This window comes from Sinohyriopsis cumingii, chromosome 18, assembly GCF_028554795.1.
Source record: "Sinohyriopsis cumingii isolate HCF-2022 chromosome 18, ASM2855479v2, whole genome shotgun sequence".
Classification (NCBI taxonomy): domain Eukaryota; kingdom Metazoa; phylum Mollusca; class Bivalvia; order Unionida; family Unionidae; genus Sinohyriopsis; species Sinohyriopsis cumingii.
In genome coordinates this window covers 33,029,692-33,048,876 of record NC_142978.1, presented here as the reverse complement: position 1 = coordinate 33,048,876, position 19,185 = coordinate 33,029,692, and the positions used below count along the sequence as shown (strand labels likewise).

At 34.1% G+C, this 19,185-nt stretch overlaps 1 protein-coding gene across 3 annotated transcripts in view; it reads left to right on the top strand.

The window, feature by feature from the left end:
- LOC149776341 (peroxisomal bifunctional enzyme-like) overlaps positions 1-19,185 on the top strand; it is a 57,014-nt gene that overhangs the window by 7,630 nt on the left and 30,199 nt on the right. For all 3 annotated transcript variants that reach the window (XM_089942857.1, XM_089942856.1, XM_089942858.1), the window contains 6 exons: positions 774-930; positions 5,052-5,175; positions 11,858-11,907; positions 13,329-13,475; positions 15,973-16,125; positions 18,633-18,776. In XM_089942857.1, coding sequence (XP_089798983.1) covers positions 868-930; positions 5,052-5,175; positions 11,858-11,907; positions 13,329-13,475; positions 15,973-16,125; positions 18,633-18,776 — 681 coding nt within the window. In that variant the 5' untranslated portion in view covers positions 774-867. The remainder of the gene's footprint in view (positions 1-773; positions 931-5,051; positions 5,176-11,857; positions 11,908-13,328; positions 13,476-15,972; positions 16,126-18,632; positions 18,777-19,185) is intronic.

The window sequence follows — 19,185 nt, the reverse complement described above, 5'->3', positions numbered from 1 at the left end:
CAGGTATGCATTTAATGCTCACCATATTTTGCCCTTTTACCATTTTGAGTTAAAAATTGAAATGAAGTTGAGTACAAGGTTTTGGTTTGGTGCTTTACGGTACAGGAACATGGGCAGAATTTTAGCGCTGGAATTGAAGTAGTGCTTTGCCTAAGGACACATTACAGCAGCTGACCCAGACTGGTCGGATGGTATGATTTTAACCCATTCCCTTTTGGTTATGGGTCAGGAACATTAACTACTTAGTGATCTGAAGTATGACAAGCATTGTATAGTTGATGCAATCTTGATTCCATAGCAACTTGGACAAGGTATTTTGAGGCACATGTAGCCCTGTATTGTTAATTGTTATAAATATTGAATATCATTACCATATATACTCACTTACAAGTCAAGTCCAACTGCAAATGCACAGGTGAATATATACTGTATTCAGTGTTTGTAAAAATCATTCCTAAGTGAATTAAGATGTATCCAGGTAACTGAATACATGGTTTAGTCTTAACTTAGACTTTATAAAACACAAGTTCAAGTTCTACTGATGGTGTTTCTCAAAGAAAACCATAACTATGATTGGGTTATGGTGTGTTACTGACTTTTAACACAGAAATATTTGATGCAACAATATGTATATATTTCAAATATGCTGGATCATTTTCTCGATGAGTGTAGATAGATTCATGGTGAAGGGGCGTGTGTGGCAACATAGATACATAGCTGTATATACATAGTTACAAATTCAAAGATACTATGTGGTGTATTATAATTTTTAGGGTGGGATTTCCAGAAGTCCAAATTGGCATTTTGCCAGGAGCTGGTGGTACTCAGAGACTGCCAAGGTTAATAGGGGTCAAAAGTTCAATTGACATGATCACATCTGGGAGACATGTGATGGCAGATGAGGCCTTGAAACTTGGAATACTGGACAAGGTACATTCATCGTGTGATGCTTTTCATATATTTCTTAAACTTTCATAATTTTTCTATTACACATACTGTATTTACCTTATATGTTGGGACATCATATTTGTTGGGACACCATAAGTTTATTTTAAAAGTAATTTTTTTGTGCATTGTATGTTCTGGGACACATCATTTTTTTGTTGATTGTAAGTTGTGGGACACCTTTTAAATCATTCGAAAATTACGTGTCGGAAAATGTACTCAAATGTAAATTAAATTAAAGAAAACTTTAAAAAAAAAATGCTGTGAGTGTTGTTTGTTTACACTTTTCTTCCTAGATGCAAATTTCTAAGAACAAGAGCTCAGGTAAGAATGAATCGTTTGTGTATATGAGAACGAGTTCAACTTTTTCTGTTTTAATTAATGCTTCAACAAAGTTTTTTTTTACAATTAAATGTCAAGGTTTATTTGCTGTTCATGCTCGTTACATGACTTATTTTGGCAAAATAAATATTGATGAGCACAGTATAAACTATTCACTGTAATTATGTAAAAATATTTTCAGAGAGAGAGAGAGAGAGATACCAGTAGATAGTGACAGTACAGAGTGATTGATAAACATACTAATTCTGAAACCGAACATCTTTTATTTACACAGCAGTGATATCTGACAATCCAAGTACTGCTAAACAAACTTGAATGCTGCTAATATATTTAATTTAAATCTTTCAATCTGTCCACATTCTTAATTGCTCACTCAACCTTCTCAGACTCAAATCTATTGAATTTGTCCTCTTCACTGTTGCTGCCATCACATTCAGTATCTCTTATCATATTGTCCTCACATCCATTCAACTTATTGTTAATACCACAAACTTTAAATGATTTTCAGATGAGATCTGGCTTGCCATGAAACGATTTGACTGCTTTCACAATCCAGTCCACAACTGTTTATTTAAAAAACCTGTTGCCCAGTTCCTACTGGCTTGAAACTCAATTTATAGATGTTCACTTGGCACAAATTCCTTGGCATAAGCGCATATAGTGTCCACACTAACAGTGATCTGCAGACCGCATTGGATGAGAACCCACTTTGCAATTTTTCCATCTAACTCATTGCCATATGATACTAGTCTCCCACTCTTTGCTAAATGTCCCCATTCATTCAGCTGCTGAGAAAAATCTAGTTTTGACCAGTTTGCAATGGCTGGTTTGGGGATTTTGAAATGTCTTGCTGTTACTCGAATTCCATGCAGTTTTGAGAAATTTACAACTTCCTCTTCCTGCTTTAATGTAAAACACTTGTAATGCCCTCGCCTGATATCATCATTTTCGTAGGCATCATCTCTCTCCTGACTGGGGTCTCCAATTTTGTGTCATTTTTGCAGCTGGTTCTTTTTCTTTTACATCACATTCCTCCTCTCTAGCATACTTTTTTGGTCGTCCTATGGGCCTCTTAGGTGAAGCTTTAAGCAACTCATTTTCTTTCCATGCACAAGGCAAGGCCTCTGCACTGCTTGAGTATTGTACGACAAACTTATTCACAATGGTGGAGATCAATAATTTTGTTTATTTTGTTTTATTTTTATTCACTTTTATATATGCTATGTCCGTGATAGCAAAGACTGTGAGGTATCACTTTTTGTTTAAATGTTTGAGAAGTTATCGTTTCAGTGTTCCATTGTTTCTATTTATTTTCAAAATCCCAGTGAAAACCGGTAGAAAGAAATCAAAGTTGGCTTCCCCATGTTGGCCAACTTTGTATACATGTGTATAGTTGAAAAAAATCTCCACGTTAAAAGAAATCCAAAGTCTGTTTCCAGGGTCAGCTTGCTTTCTAATAAATTAACTTTTGTAGTTGATATCCTACTGTTTATGGTTGCTATAAGGTGTGTTTATTTTATACAACACCTGGGCTTTCATTTATATGCCATCTGTAGTCATAATTGACACAAACGGGTTTTGAGTTCTTCAGTGTAAATAGTACACACAGCATTAACTTGCTTTAATAATACTTTTTTTAATCCATGGAATCAAAAAGATTGTCATATGTACTGACAGTGAGTGTATTTCTAAAAATGATTTTAGTTTGTGAGATATTGTCATATTGTTACCCTGTATATAATACACTCTTGGTTGTTTGGTACCTTACACTGTGTCACGCATGAATGGCAGGTGCTTTTGAGCAATGGGGTTGATAATTCTCTCTCTCTCTCATTCGTATGTGATTTTGTAGGATCCAGTTTTCATTCTCATGACATTCAAAACGTTGAGGACAACCAAACATGATTTGTTTCTCAATATTCACGTCAATGACCAAGACTACAGATGGCATATAAATGAAAGCAATAACACTACGGATGCATGCGCTACTTATACGGAGTTCGTGGATATAATTTTCCTTTAATAAAATGCTAATGTGCTAATGTTGACCAAAAAAGTGAATAAATGATAACAGTACAAGGTTAGTTTCTTTCATTTTATTATCAAATAAGCATTTTATTTATCTAATTTATTGCAACATGTGGTGTGGCTGGCTGTGGCCTGGGTGGGTGTGTGCACAAATTGAACACAATTTATTTCATTTCCTAAGTCTTGGGACGCATGATATAGGTTTAAAAAAATTCACCAAAAGTTCTGGAACACAAAAAAAATTATTATTTTTTTTGTGTCCCAACATATGCAGTAAATATGGTATGTCATGATGTCACAGTATATTTAACAGTTCTCAGACATTGTATATGAAAGCTTTTTGTTTGACACCTTATTTAATAAATGGCAGTTTAACATAGGATGCATTCATTTGCTTTAACCATTATTTGACAGACTGGAAATATGCGCTTTCTGTCAAAGCACTTTATGCATGGAAAGTTAACATGTTTGAATGATTTAAAGACGCAATATTATTGAAGAACAGACCCTCTTTAACATTAATTATCCATTAAAAACTTATTATATTAATTGTTATTAATTATACCTAAAAGTTTATTATTATTATTTTCTTTATTGTTAAGGCTGTTCTATTTAAACATACATGCTACCCAGGGAAGGCAGTTAAAAAAAAAAATATGACAGGGTACACAGAGTTTATTTTAAAATGTTAAGAAATTTCTAAATTGTATCTATGGGTGATCTGCTGGTACATTATGCAATGACAGATCTTCAGTACAGTTTACAGCTGAACTCAAATTGGTGGCGCTCTACAGTTTCGTATTTTGCATAGGGTTAGGATTTTAAAGAAAAAGACTTCTAATTTCCCCATAATTAATGTCACTACTCACAAACATGCCTCATGGCAAATTATGTAAGCAAGAGCAAAATGAGCATAATTGGCTTATTTTCATGCTTAGCATCAATATGAATGTACCATTTTATTCAGAACATCTTACATAATTATATGAAAATTAAACAAAATAATTGCATACATTTTTATTTTTGCTTTAAGCTGGCACTCTACAGTCTTGTATTTTGCATAGGGTTAGGATTTTAAAGAAAAAGAATTTCCCTGGCTTTCCTCACTGGTTATACTGGCTATTTAAAAAAGACCTTGTATATCTTAGGTATAATTGAAAGAACCTTTAATTCCCTTTATTGTGATGTATGATTGATGGGTGTAATATGGGTTATAGAGTATACAGCTTGGCCTTACTCCAGATGTGCACCTTTCAAAAAAGTGCTAGCTCTACTTGGTGATTTTCACTTCCTGAACTTCAGAGGTAAATTGTATAAAAAAGAGCAGATAACTTTTTTTTACATTTTTTATATTTGGTAATTCATTCATTGCACTTTCAGAAGCTGTAATGTCTAGTCTGGCAAAATTCATTTCCCTATTTTAATAGCTGCTATGGATAGTGCACTTTAGACTAATTCAGGCTGATTTTTTAGCACAAGGGAGCAGTCATTTTAGTTAACAGTGTGCTTAAATCATGTTCAAGTTCCAAAAGTACAATATCCAAAGAAATATCATCCACATTACATTAATGTAGCATAGAGGTATGCCCCAATTTTCTCCATTGTGCATGTTTTAAATGCAAACAGCTTTACCTTAAATATGTCACTCTCTCAAAAGTACATAACTGGTGAGTGCTCCCATTATAGGTGATATGAACATTTTCATTGCAGAAAACAATTCTTCCATCTTTTTACAGGTTGTATCAGGTGACATTGTTAATGAAGGGATCAAGTTTGCTTTATCTGTAAGAAGGAAGAAACTGACTGACCGTCAGCTGAAGAACAAAAACGTAGACCTTGTTGATCCTGGCATTTTTGATGGTAATATAAGTATTTTAAACTTTTAAGTACAAACAGAATATATTTTATCCCAGTATGAAGATTTTTTATCCGCATGGGTTGAGATATATATATCAGCTATGTTGGTCTGTCTCTCAAAACACATTTGTTCAGGACTCATTAATTCTCGGGATTGTATGGTTATGTCAAATTTGCAGTGGCAAATTTGAAAATCTTATTACATAAAAATATTAGCGATCAGTTTATAGGAAAAAATGGATGTATCCTAAATTCTTGGAAATTCTTTTAAGATAGTGGAGCATCAGTCCCTTCAAGGAACTATGTTTTTCTTACTCGAATTTTGACTGCTCTGGTGGTCTAGTGGTTAGAGCGTCCACCTCAGATGTGGGATGTTGTGGTTTCGAACCCCAGCCGAGTCAGCCCAAAGACTTATAAAAATGGTACCAACAGCTACTTCGCTAGGAGCTCAGCATTAAGAGGTTAGAGCTAGGACTGATTGGCTTGGTGTCAGGATAATGTGAATGGGTGGGACATCATGCTACATACCTGCGGCATGATGCCTCAGAGTTAACAATGTTCCCACGCTACTGGGAAATTGGTGAAAAAGTCGGGAGAAATTATAACTTTTTTCCCGACCGTGAAAAGTCCTTGAATTTTGCAAATATTGAAGAAAGTCAGGAAAAACCTGTGCATTTTTCTCCACAACTTGATGCCCGACACAGTTACGTAATTGAGTCGTAACTGAACTGATTGTGAGTTAAATTTATCGAGTTCTAACCAGAACATTAGGAGGTTGCAGTATGGATCATTGCCATACATATATTTGTTAAGACAATCCAAACACTCAGTGGATTGGATTCATCTAGTAGACTTTTTTTTCACAGCTCAATATCTATATTTTTTATATTTATGGAAGGTATGAAAAAAGTCTAGCATCACAAGAGGCCAACATGGTGGTGTTAAGGCATAGCCGCTTAGCAGATGGCTAGCAAACTTAAACGTTGTTAAATTGGTTTATGCCTGCATGAAATCGATATGAAAATTATTTTTTTTCTTAGAAAATACAAGTATTAAAATCATTATGTCTTTATTCTGCTGAGCGACAATAAAACTAATGCGCTGATAAAGTTTGAGCTGGTATTAGCGATTTTGATTGCTGGTCACATGAGAATACACAGTCTCACAACTCTCATTTTCATATATTGTAGAACAAAATTTAAAGTCGTTGAAATAAAAATACAAAAATGAAAGGGCACAAAATTCTCTATATTTATTCCGAGACCAACTTCCAGAGTTTTGTTGTACCACATGACTACCATGTTAACATGTGCTCTCTCACTCAGGGCACATACGAAGCAGGGAACCAGACTACTCTCCTTGATGAATCAAGTTTCTTGTAGTTGTTCTTGAAATAAAAATGTTGAGTTGTTTCGGGTTTTTACAAAATTATATCAGCCTTTCATTTATTATAATTGAAATTTTGTACAACAACATTGAAAGGAGTTTGTTGTTGATATCACTTGACTGTTGGACTTCTGATGTTGTTGTTTGAGATTTGTGAAGTCATGTGACTATTAACGCAAATGGCTAGTACCGTGTCAGGTTTCATCTATGCTGAGTTTCGTCTATTCTGTCAGCGAATTAAAGAAATAACAATTATAATACTTGCCATTTTTGAAAAAATAAATATTTTCCTTTCAATTTCATGCAGGTATAAACCAATATAACATAATTTAAATTTGCTAGGCCCACTGGTAAGCTATCTTACGGTGGCGGCAGATTTCAAATATGTAATTGTTCTGAACTCACACTCCATCCTAGATGTCCAACTGTGAATATTGGGTTGGAATATACTGAGGAAACCCGGATTAGAAGATTAGAAAAATGTCGAATCTATGAGCTGATCTTTGGCGTGAAATTATTATGCAGTGACTTGTATCTTGAAGCATTGGTTTTAGATCTTAACATGGACTGCAGGAGAAATGGGAAGTTGTCATCCCTTTTATGTTATATTAAGAAACGATAAGAGCCCATGCATCAATACAGGTTTGGGAACTGGTTTATTGAACTACAAGAAGAGAAGTTGATTTTACAGAAAATTCAGCCCTTGTTTGTACAACAAAATAATTTTGAAGGTCTTTTGTCAAAATTTAAATCAACCCTTTTGTAAATGTCTTTAAATGATCAAATGTCAGTTGGTTGAAAAATCTTGTTTGAGATTTTATTGGCACACACAAATTCAGGGTTAAACTTTTTTATGTTACAAGATAAGATTCTAATACTTTGCATTTGTTGGGGTTTTTCATATTGTGATAACAAATGTTTACTTTGTATAATATGCACATATATTGCTCTAGGATTCTTTAGAATTAAAGGTTTGAAAGGAAACAAAATAAGCTATGCTCATTGTGTTGTTTCCACGGAGCAACATAATGCAGGTCAGCAAAGTAAAGTTAGAATTTTTATTCTGTACATTGAAATGGCTTTAAATGCCAATTCATAGGAATATAGTCAAATTTGTTTCATGTGACTCATTTTGTGGTTTTGTACATGATCATCTTTTCTGACATATATATTTTGCATAGTCTTGAAATAGAAACATCTTCATATTTGGAAAATGCATGTTTTATAATCCAAAATGTTCTTTAATTCCATTCAGTAATGGTCATATGTTAACCTTGACAAATGAATTGCATCCTGGAATAAACCTGGAAAAGACCTGTAAATTTATATTTAGAAAAGCATGGGAACCATGTGTTAGACATCACTGTAAACTGGGGGCCTCGAGTGTCCAAGTGGTCTAAAGCACTTACCATTATGGATCACTGCCATCTCACCTCTGTCTACATGGGTTCGAGTCTCGGGTTCAGCCAATTTGGGTATGTGAGAAAGTTTGCCAGTAGCTTCTTGTGGGTCGGTGGTTCTTCCTGGGGTTTTCCCGGTTTCTTCCTCGACCATTAATACTGGTCGCCATGTATAGCCTATCTTGTGCTGAAAAATTTCATTAAACCCCACGACAACAACAACACTATAAACTGCCACACTGCAGACATTGTAGCGATATGAAAGAAAGATTGTTAAAACTACGTTAAAAATCCAAATCAGATTTTTCATCATTAATGAAGATTAAACTGAAACCAAGAATTGATTGAATGAGATTTTATAAAAGAAGATGTGCCACTTCCTGGTAGATATCATTTGCTATATTTATTCCACCAACTGCAGTTAGAAATTTGGTCAATCAAAGGTATATTTACCATCATAATTTTACTACTTGAGATTAAGATAGTCTCATGAAAATTGATTATTGCTGTGTAAGAACATTATTTATGAACTATAAGTTTGACCGAAGTTTTGTGTAGGGTCATGGAACAAAGGACATAAAGCATAAAAGATCAGGTACTGTTTTCTGGCATGATCATCAACAGTATTAATGTTCTTTGTTAAAGTTTTAGATAAAAGGTTTTGATTCGTTGGATGGTTGTTAATGGCAATTCATTGTCTATATTACCTGGCATGGATGTTCCTGGCTTTTAAAAAGTTGTCACCCAAAAAATCGCCAACCTCAGTATTTTGTCACCAGTTTTCAAAAAATGTCGCCAGAAGAAATAATGGATATTTTTCCAAGTCTATGACTGTGATAGGCAATGAAAATTGAAAAAGATGGGATAGTTATTACTTTGTTGACAAGAAGAAATACAGCTATGATATTACAAAATAAATCATTACATGACTGTTTTGCATTATTAAAATGTCATAGAAAGTCACATGATGATCCGTCACGATGCTAATAAAGTAAAATAAAGCTGCAAAGAAAGTGTTCCTCATGGCACAGATAATGGCATTTTTACTTTTACTATTAGCAGTGATCTTCGCTACTTCCATGGTCTTTGCATCCCACATCATTGTTAGTACATAGGTATGACTGTTGTCACTTGAAAAAGATGCATTATCAAATGTAAAATATCTACTTTCCTGACATCTATGGTGTCTTGCTCTTTTTTTAAATAAAAACATCAGGTATTAAGCAAATCTATATTATGTATATCATTTTCCAAATAACAGTTTTGTAAAGAACTTTAGTTAATGACATTTTAATACTAAAACCCTATGATTGTATTTTGCAATGTAAGATAAGTGACGTATAATATGACTGTCGATTTCATGCATTCAGGAATTAAATGTCCCACCCCCTTTTTGTGGCTAGCTTTACAAAGTACATCTCTGTCAACCAGGAGTTCAGAAATGTATTTTTGCCACGCTTGACATGCTTTGCTTATAGTGAATTGCTTCCTAAATCCCAAGAATGATCACAGAACGCTGTAGATCGCAGCAAGCAAACTAAGATCTCCATTCCCACCAGTGAAACTTACACGAGTCAACACCTGGCATTAATGTATTGTATATATAAGCATTAATTACCATCATTAAATTAGAAGAAGGAATGAAGAATCATATCACAGAACATATGTCCCCCCACCCAAAAGCCAATTCTGAAAAAATTTGTAATTGAGTCAACTGTTATATGCATATACTAGTTAACAATAAGGAAATAAGGTGGGATATAAAATGTAGGAAATAGTTATCACATGCATGGTAGCTTGAGACATCATTTGAACTGTTAATATAAATTCATGCCCATTTTATGCATTGTTAGTTACAACAAAAAAGGGCATTGTTTATTTATCAATCAAGTGCTAGTGCTTTCACTCATGGTAGAACAGACGGTTTCTTTGAAGTATGTCGAAGAGGCTTAAGTCTAACCTTCAGCTATAGTATAGAATATGAAGTGGAGGTACGTTGGGAGGCGGGCAAATAACACACTTCACAGGGAGAAATGACATGTCCATTTTGAGAATTTCACATGTACTGGACCCGAAAAATCAGAGAATATTTATTGAAAACGATGCTTAAATATGCCACAAAAAAAGCTTCCTGATGATAGGTCCCAATCGCGTGTTTTCAGATTCAATCACCCGACTTGGCTTTTGAAAAGATTTATTTTTTGCATGGCACACTAGAATAACTGGTATTAACTAAAGTTTTTCAACGACTATTTGAATTCTTTTAAAATTAATTATTTCAGTACATTTGAAACTTCAACACAGAAGGGGCATTTTTCATTGGAACGTATTTTGATTTCTTGCAACTATTGGAACTGATAGGACTTATAGGAAATAGGAATTCATTCACCATGCTGTAAGTTAATTTAATTCTTTCACTCCTGTATTTTGAAAAATAAATTATTTTCAATTATGCAAAATTTGTTTGTTTTGCTATTTCTTATTGTGTAGTTTAAGTCCTTGCAGTCATAACCTGGGATTGATGGCAGAAGTAAAAGATCAATGAACAAAATTAACATGTATTACTTACCCTGCCTGGATTCATGTTCGGTGACACACTCTTTCAAAATATCACAGCCATTTGTAAATGAATGGATGACTTGTGCCTTGATACATATATCACAGAACATCTGCTTTAACTTTGTATCATATTTCAGACACAGACACCCAAGTTTCCAGCTATCGAGAAATTTTCCGGAACTTTTGACCAGTTCATCATGATATGGTGTTGCACATGAAGCATTATTACCATCACTACAAACCGCTCCAGTGGCATAGTGGTTAGAGTGTATGCCTCGGATGCAGGAGGTCATGGGTTCGATCCCCAGTCGAGTCATACCAAAGACTTACATAAATGGTACTAACAGCTGCCTCAGTGCTAGACATCACTATAAGCTGCCACACTGCAGACATCATAGTGATATGACTGAAAAATTGTTAAAGCTACATTCAAAATCCAAATCACACAAACACACCATCACTACATGTAGATGATGTTGGACTGCCAGGTATAACATCAGGTTCAGTGACTATGTTGTCTGATGAATTTGCACTAAATCCAAATGCTGTTAATTTTATTAACTTACTCTTAGGATGACATGATGAACATGCAACGTCTGACTTATGTTTAGATTTTTTCCATTTGCTTTGTATTTATACACAGCAATTGGTACTTCAAAAGTAATCAGTTTTCTCAGAAGTTTCAGCAAAACTATTTTATTGGTATATTTTATAAAGAAACAGAAGGATTTTGATGTCTTTTAATTTATTGTAGCTGTTTCTGTTTGCATCTCCAGAGGTTGGTCAATTGTAGGTATAGTCTATAGCATATATTACTCAGTCCAGATGTCAACATAAGCGGATTATGATGTAACAATGCACTGTAAAGATGGGTTTGTCAATACAAACAAAGGATTTGTTTATGTAACAGATATATTCCAGTGCATTGTGTCTAAGTATGTGGCTTCCTTTCATGGTCCTTTTCAGTGTTCCTTTCCAAATCCATGATTTATGTACAAATTACACAACCAAAAAGGCTGTTGCCAAAAAAGTCGCCAGATGGTATATTTTTTCACCAGTCAGGAAAACAAAATCGCAATTTGTGACATTGGTGAAGCCCAGGACAATCCCTGCCTGAGGATGTGGAAGTCCCTTTACCAAGAACATACCAAGACAGTCAACCCAAGGTGGCCTCAGGGTAGGTATTAAACCCATGATCTGGGTAGGGGGAGTAAGGAGGGGGGTGAGGGTGTCATCATAGTGTGGTATGATACTCAGTTCAATGTACCTATTGTTATTTGTATTACCATGACAACTTTCTCATGAGCATTTCTTTCACATGAAAAATCTTTACATTTCAGCTGAAATTACTCGTATAAAGAAGAAGTATAAAGGCTATGTAGCACCAATAGTAAGTATAACTGTACACCAATAGTAAGTATAACTGTATACCAGTAGTAAGTATAACTGTATGTACCAATAGTAAGTATAACTGTATACCAATAGTAAGTATAACTGTATGCCAATAGTAAGTATAACTGTATAGCAATAGTAATTATTATTGTATGCCAATAGTAAGTATAACTGTATACCAATAGCAAGTATAACTGTATAGCAATAGTAAGTATAACTGTATACCAATAGTAAGTATAACTGTATACCAATAGTAAGTATAACTGTATACCAATAGTAAGTATAACTGTATACCAATAGTAAGTATAACTGTATACCAATAGTAAGTATAATTGTATACCAATAGTAAGTATAACTGTATCCCAATAGTAAGTATAACTGTATACAGTAGTAAGTATAACTGTATACCAATAGTAAGTATAACTGTATACCAAAAGTAAGTATAACTGCAATGATATTGATAATAATGATGACAGTTTCAGACCATCATTTGTATATTTCCCCTGTTCAACAATCCTTTTAAATACTATGCAATCTTCATCATTGAAATAACAAGCCACAACATTCATCTCTATAACACGGACAACCCTAGGTCACTATGAATGAATGTGCAAGTTAATTGGATAATTAGGTACTCAGCAAGTAGTGGGTGTTGATATTACAATAATTAGGTACTCAGCAAGCAGTTGGTGTTGATATTACACTAATTAGGTACACAGCAAGCAGTGGGTGTTGATATTACACTAATTAGGTACTCAGCAAGTAGAGGGTGTTGATATTCCACTAATTAGGTACTCAGCAAACGGTGGGTGTTGATATTACACTAATTGCTGAGTGTCTTGGTTCACAAGCTGCTTGGTAGGTAATGTATCTGATTAGAGGCAAGCAGCTGGTTGGCCATGATTAAAATTTGTATGTACATATGAAGCGACCTTGGTAAATGCATCTGAAAAAGTCAGTCATTGTTTACTGAATAAATTTTATGTAAAGATACTTGATATACATGCCCTTTGATTTCTCTTCATGCATGTGTGTAGTCATTTTTAAAAATATAATCTCATACTTCATTACAAGACTATAATGTATGAAATAAATAGGAATGTTGTAGCTGAGAAACTTTTCTTTGATAACTATTTTTTGAAGCTTTATATTTACTGAACACTTTATGTATTACAAAAGATAGAAATATACGTAGTTACATGTGACATTTAATTTACCATGACCTAGTTTTGTATTACAAAAGACAGAAATACATGTAGTTACATGTGACATTTAATTTACCATGACCTAGTTTTGTATTACAAAAGATAGATATACATGTAGTTACATGTGACATTTAATTTACCATGACCTAGTTTTGTATTACAAAAGACAGAAATACATGTAGTTACATGTGACATTTAATTTACCATGACCTAGTTTTGCCTGAAAGCCATCCATGCTGCAGTCGAACTTCCATATTCAGACGGGATGGAGAGAGAACAGAGTCTTGTGATAGAGTTGTTGACCTCAGGGCAGGCCAGAGCTTTACAGTATGCCTTCTTTGCAGAGAGATTGACTGCCAAGGTAATTTCCAATCTACATATTAGATGGTAAAATATGTAAGTATAGCAGTTGTGTTGAATAATTCACAAGTGTCCAAGATCTCAGAAATAACCAGTGTGTGAGTATTGTGAATGTGAGAGTTCCTTGATATAAGACACAAGTGAATTGTTCAATTCAATAGATGTGCTAACACACATTATTGTTAAGTCTGTGAGTACATAGGTGTCAGTGGTTATGAAACTCACTTGAATAGCACCTGGCATTAAACTGCACTGTGTTTGTTTACAATAAATAAAAATCATTATTTAAAACAAAGACAGGTTGAAGATACACACAAAGCAGAATGTTCCAAAGCCCAATTAAAAATGAATATGTTATATTAGCTAATTATGAAATAGACCCCGGAAAAAAGGTGGGATTTAACTTGGGTTCTGTGGAGATGATTTAATCTTGGGACATATATGATATTTTAAGCTGGAATTTAAGATTGCTGATGTGAGCCATTATCAAGATAGATTTACACAAGCTTTACACCTCGATTCTGATGAATTTACACGTTTTACACCTTGATTCTGATGAATTTACACTTGCTTTACACCTTGATTCTGATGAATTTACACAAGCTTTACACCTTGATTCTGATCAATTTACACAAGCTTTACATTTTGTTTCTGATGGATTTACACATGCTTTATACCTTGATTCTGATGAATTTACACAAGCTTTACACCTTGAATCTGATGAATTTACACAAGCTTTACACCTCGAATCTGATGAATTTACACAAGCTTTATACATTGATTTTGATGAATTTACACAAGCTTTACAACTCGAATCTGATGAATTTACACAAGCTTTGCACTTTGATTCTGATGGATTTACACAAGCTTTACACCTGATTTTGATGAATTTACACAAGCTTTACAACTCGAATCTGATGAATTTACACAAGCTTTACACCTTGATTTTGATGAATTTACACAAGCTTTACACCTCGATTCTGATGAATTTACACAAGCTTTATGCCTCAATTCTGATTAATTTATGCAAGCTTTACACCTCGATTCTGATGAATTTACACAAGCCTTACACCTTGATTCTGATGAATTTACACAAGCTTTACACCTTGATTCTGATGAATTTACACAAGCTTTTCACCTCAATTCTGATGAATTTACACAAGCTTTACACCTCAATTCTGATGAATTTACACAAGCTTTATACCTTGATTTTGATGAATTTACACAAGCTTTACAACTCGAATCTGATGAATTTACATAAGCTTTACACTTTGATTCTGATGGATTTACACAAGCTTTACACCTTGATTTTGATGAATTTACACAAGCTTTACAACTCAAATCTGATGAATTTGCACAAGCTTTACACCTCGATTCTGATGAATTTACACAAGCTTTACACGTTGATTCTGATGAATTTACACAAGCTTTAAACCTTGATTCTGATGAATTTACACAAGCTTTACACTTTGATTTTGATGAATTTACACAAGCTTTACAACTCAAATCTGATAAATTTGCACAAGCTTTACACCTTGATTCTGATGAATTTACACAAGCTTTACATGTTGATTCTGATGAATTTACACAAGCTTTACACGTTGATTCTGATGAATTTACACAAGCTTTAAACCTTGATTCTGATGAATTTACACAAGCTTTACACCTTGATTTTGATGAATTTACACCTCGAATCTGATGAATTTACACAAGCTTTACACTTTGATTCTGATGGATTTACACAAGCTTTACACCTTGATTTTGATGAATTTACACAAGCTTTACACCTCGATTCTGATGGATTTACACAAGCTTTACACCTTGATTCTGATGGAAATTCATGAGGTCCAGATTGTTTACTTTATTGTTTTCACTTAAGGGGACTTTGATTTCTATAACACAAAGCTCATGTATATGAAATAATTGCGCTCTAGTGAGACCAAACCACTGAAACATTGTCTTTTATAACTCAACTGTGTATGAAAACTTAAAGGGTTAAAAAAATACAAGAAATAACTATATAGTCTTTCCAATAAAATAGACTCGTGGACCTTCTCGTACAGTCATAAAATTGGAACATGACTCATGTTCCTTAACTCTAGGTTAGAGATTATTTTGGGCAACTGTTTTCTTCTACAGTTGATTGTCTACTGGAATAATTGTGGGATAAATTATAAATGCTAATTGATGTATGCAAATGGCTTATTTCACAGTAAATGTAATCCATTGAATTGGTTAAAAAAGGAAGCTATATTTAAGCATTTCATTGCCAAAATTTGGCCATTTAAAGATGATTTTGTTCCAAATAACTTTATACCATTGTCGTTTTGAAATGATGAGAAACAGATCATTTGATAGCTGTCAAAGTGACCATTGATGTATTGGTGTATTTGGTACACCAGTCCAGTAATATACAGGATGCCAAGAAAATTTCAGCTTTGATGAATGAAAACTAATAACACCTGCAAATGTATTATGTTGGCTGTCTTTCTTTTCAGTGGCAACATCCATCTGGTGCAAGTTCACAGACAGTGTCTCCCATTCCTGTTAAAACAGTAGGAGTGATTGGAGCAGGGACAATGGGAGCTGGAATAGCACTCTGTTTTATTACATCAGGAATCCCTGTTGTACTGGTGGAACAGGACCAAAAGGTATGAGGCACTTAAAGGGTTGTTAAATGAGATGTAAATCTGCTGGAAATTACTAGAGTCTTGTGATATATGTAAACGAAATGTACACTGTTACTAATAGTAAATCTCCTGAATTTATTTGCTTTTACAATGTAACAAATTATTATATTTCCTATTCAACACTATGAAATTATCTTGCACACATAACTTCTGAAATTGTTCTGTTTTGCACACCTGACATGAAACTGTTTGGTTGACACAACATATGTGAATTTATGCTGCTCACGTAACAGACATGAAGTTATGAATATATGCTGTTCACATAACAGGCATGAAGGTATGAATTATGCTGATCACATAATAGAGATGAAATAATGAGATTATGCTGATCACATAATAGAGATGAAATAATGAGATTATGCTGATCACATAATAGAGATAAAATAATGAATTAAGCTGATCACATAATAGAGATGAAATAATGAATTATGCTGTTCACATAATAGAGATGAAATAATGAATTAATATGCTGATCACATAACAGGCATGAAGTCATGAATTATGCTGATCACATAATAGAGATGAAATAATATGAACTATGCTGTTCATATAAAAGAGACAAACCCCCCTCTTAATTGGCTTTTGGCAATTAAGAAATCAACATTTTCCAAGGCTTGGATTGTGTGGATGGGGGATGGGGAGGGTGTCATCCCCATGAAAGGTCGGCTGACCCTGTCCTGTTGCCATAGACAAAGGCTAGATCATATCATAAGAGTGAGATTATGATGCTGACAACTTGCACCTGCCAAAGTAAGCCACTTGATTGATTGGGTAAAGTTAACATATGTCAATAGTTTGACATAAAATATACACAATAGAGAATGCTAATTATGAATAATTACAAAGTAGGCACAAGGGTGTGTAGTATGTTTAGCATAAAATACATTGCAGTTGCAACATAATGTGCATGGTTCTATGACAAGGATTAATTTATTGCTGCTCATAGCAAATAAAAAGGAAAATCTTTTGTCAAAAAAGTGCTTAGTTTAATTTGAGAGGTGAAAATGTTGGATTGAAATTTTGTCCAGTGTCTGTATTGTGAGATATCTCAGGCCCACTTGTACTTTTTGTTAAATTTTCTTTCAGCAACAGGAGACATGACAATAAAGAGAAACAAAAATTAAAGAAATGGTCACTTTATTAACTCATGATTAAAGATCAGCATCATTTAAAACTTTGTTATCAAACTATTTAGAACCAGGAAATGGTTTATGTACAATTATTGGCTGTCAACCATTAATAATGATTCACATTAAGTATTGGTGGTTTTGTGGGTTTAACACCATTATTTAGCACATGATAATCAATGTGTGGTGGCCAGTATATTTGGTAGAGAAAACCCTGTGGAGAAGCGCTTACCCTCCGGGAGCTTTCTTGACACATTGGCCAAGCCTGAGACTTGAACACAAATCAACAAAATTTAGATGTCAGTGATCTGTAATGGTGAGCACCTTAGACTACTTGGCCACCCTCACATTAAGGAAACTGATGTCTGTATATAAGGGAACTGATTCCTGTATATAAGGAAACTGATGCCTGTATATATGGAAACTGATGCCTGTATATAAGAAAACTGATGCCTGTATGTAAGGAAACTGATGCCTGTATATAAGGGAACTGATTCCTGTATATATGGAAACTGATGCCTGTATATAAGAAAACTGATGCCTGTATGTAAGGAAACTGATGCCTGTATATATGGAAACTGATTCCTGTATATAAGGAAACTGATTCCTGTATATAAGGAAACTGATGCCTGCATATATGGAAACTGATACCTGTATATAAGAAAACTGATGCCTGTATGTAAGGAAACTGATGCCTGTATATATGGAAACTGATTCCTGTATATAAGGAAACTGATGCCTGTATATATGGAAACTGATTCCTGTATATAAGGAAACTGATGCCTGTATATATTTGCCTTAGAAGTATATGAGAACCTTTGGATTTTCTTCTTGTTTATATGGCATTTCCTTTTTTTAAGGTTACTGTATTTACTTTTAAGCATTTTGCACAATAATGCAAAAATGTGCAGATACATAAGTTCAGTAAGTAAAAGTCTTGTTCTGTTAGTTCAAGACCAGCATGGAGTGACATGTATTTTGTTGAAGAAATGTTTTGCTTTAACAAAGAGGCAATAATTAAGATTCTCTTTTCTGGGCCATGTTTCTCTCTCAGTCAGTGAAGTCATGGATGCAGGTGGTGTAAAGTTTGCTTGTTTGTAATGTGTTTAATGCCACATAGGCACACAAAAGGTTATCTGGTGCCAAAGCAGTTGGAGTTCAACCTTGCAGAGGAGTATACCAAAGCATCTAAAACAGCCAGTTCTTTGAAGGTTTCAAACCAAAACCATTCTGGTCACAAGTCGGGCCCACTAACTACTGTGTCACCATATATCCTAGGTTCAGTACTAAATGTTTGTGTGTGTGACATTCTACTTGTTTTAGGTACCATTTTGTTTCCAGTTTTTAGACAAGAGTCTGAAGGTGATGGAGAATGACCTGAAGAAGAGTATAGCCCTTGGGAAATTGACAGCAGAACAGGTCAAGCAGGCCGTGTCCACTCTTCGTCCTTCATTTACTTTGGAGGACCTTAAGGAAGTAGATCTGGTTGGTTTTCTTGTCATAATTAGTGAATCATATGTATCTCTCCTGATGGCAAGAGGCAGTTGCATAATTTTCAAAATGAATATTTTTTAATGTGTTTTTTTAAACTGTCATATATTATACACCTTAGGAGGGTTCACAGATAATACTGTAAATTTAAAAATTTAAATGGGATGTCAATTTTTGTGGATTTCATAGTCACTGTAAGAATAAATCTTAAGACTCAACAAACTAAGATTCTTTGTGAAAACAATAGGACTCTTTGCCCTATCCATAAATTCAGAAACTGTCGAAAATGTAATTTATTACAAAGCCAAGAAAGTGAATATGCATGAAAATAAATAAAGTGAAAAACTAATGGGCAACTTTTTTACATGCTTAGTTTGCGCATAAAAAGCATTGATGTACAAAC